At 33.0% G+C, this 921-nt stretch overlaps 1 protein-coding gene across 1 annotated transcript in view; it reads left to right on the top strand.

Moving 5' to 3' along the window:
* The window catches only part of LOC104079493 (lamin-B1-like), a gene marked incomplete at both ends in the record, with an annotated part of 6,331 nt that extends 5,421 nt beyond the window's left edge, over nt 1–910 (top strand). Inside the window, one exon of the mRNA XM_009581544.1 lies at nt 806–910. Within this exon, the coding sequence (XP_009579839.1) occupies nt 806–910 (105 nt within the window). The remainder of the gene's footprint in view (nt 1–805) is intronic.
* Nucleotides 911–921: the final 11 nt, after the last annotated feature.

The following is a 921-nucleotide window of genomic DNA, read 5'->3' as shown; positions in this document are numbered from 1 at the left end:
AAATAAATAGAAAATATATAAAGTCCTTCTTAAGTATGGTATATTTTGTTGTAATGACCTACTGAATGTCAGCATCCATTAAGATAAATAAGATTGTTTATTTTAGAGGATCTTAACTGTCTGTTTTCAGACTCCAGTGGCAACTGTTTAATGTTTGGAAACTGTCTGTTGGTGGGAAAATTTAAAAAAGTGTTGGCGGCACCCTGGAAACTTGGCCCGATTTAAAAATATCTACTCTTGTTTTGAAATAGTCATTCTGTAATGATGACTTGTATATGTTTTTCTATCAGATTTGCTAGTGCTTTTCAAGTAGTTGATAAGCAAACAATAATTGAAAGGAAAAAATAATGTTGGTCTTGCAAAGGAGTATGTAGTGGGAGGTGTGCATATGAAGAAACACATTTTAAGGCGACTGACAGGAATGTTTCGTTTTTGAAGAAGCCTGCTTGTCATTGTGTGCTTCAAAAAATGTATATTTATAAGGGGATTTTAATATTTATTTATGTATTTTTCTGGACGAAGGTATAACAAAACTGTTGCAAATGATAAACATTAGTTACTATAACATCCGAACTGAAAAGCAGGATGTATTAAGCTTTAACTTGAAATAAAAGGTAAGACAAATTTAACTAAGGTGATTCTAATTGCATGCTGAAGATCAAGTGATGATAAATGTTTTTACTGAAAATTTTATGTGCCTCGTGGCCTTATATGTAAAATACCCTACAGAAAATGTAACGGGATGTTACAGAAATGTAACAGAAAATGACTGCTGATGGAAATTTTTTTTTCTCCTTTTTATTAGGATCAACCTATGGGAGGCTGGGAGATGATCCGAAAGATAGGAGACACTTCTGCTAGTTACAGATATACCTCAAGATACATACTAAAGGCAGGCCAAACTGTGACAGTAAGTTGTCA

This window comes from Fulmarus glacialis, unplaced genomic scaffold (genome assembly GCF_000690835.1).
Source record: "Fulmarus glacialis isolate BGI_N327 unplaced genomic scaffold, ASM69083v1 scaffold12437, whole genome shotgun sequence".
Lineage (NCBI taxonomy): Eukaryota > Metazoa > Chordata > Aves > Procellariiformes > Procellariidae > Fulmarus > Fulmarus glacialis.
Note: the sequence above shows the minus strand (reverse complement) of the source record. Positions and strands in the feature narration are given on the sequence as shown.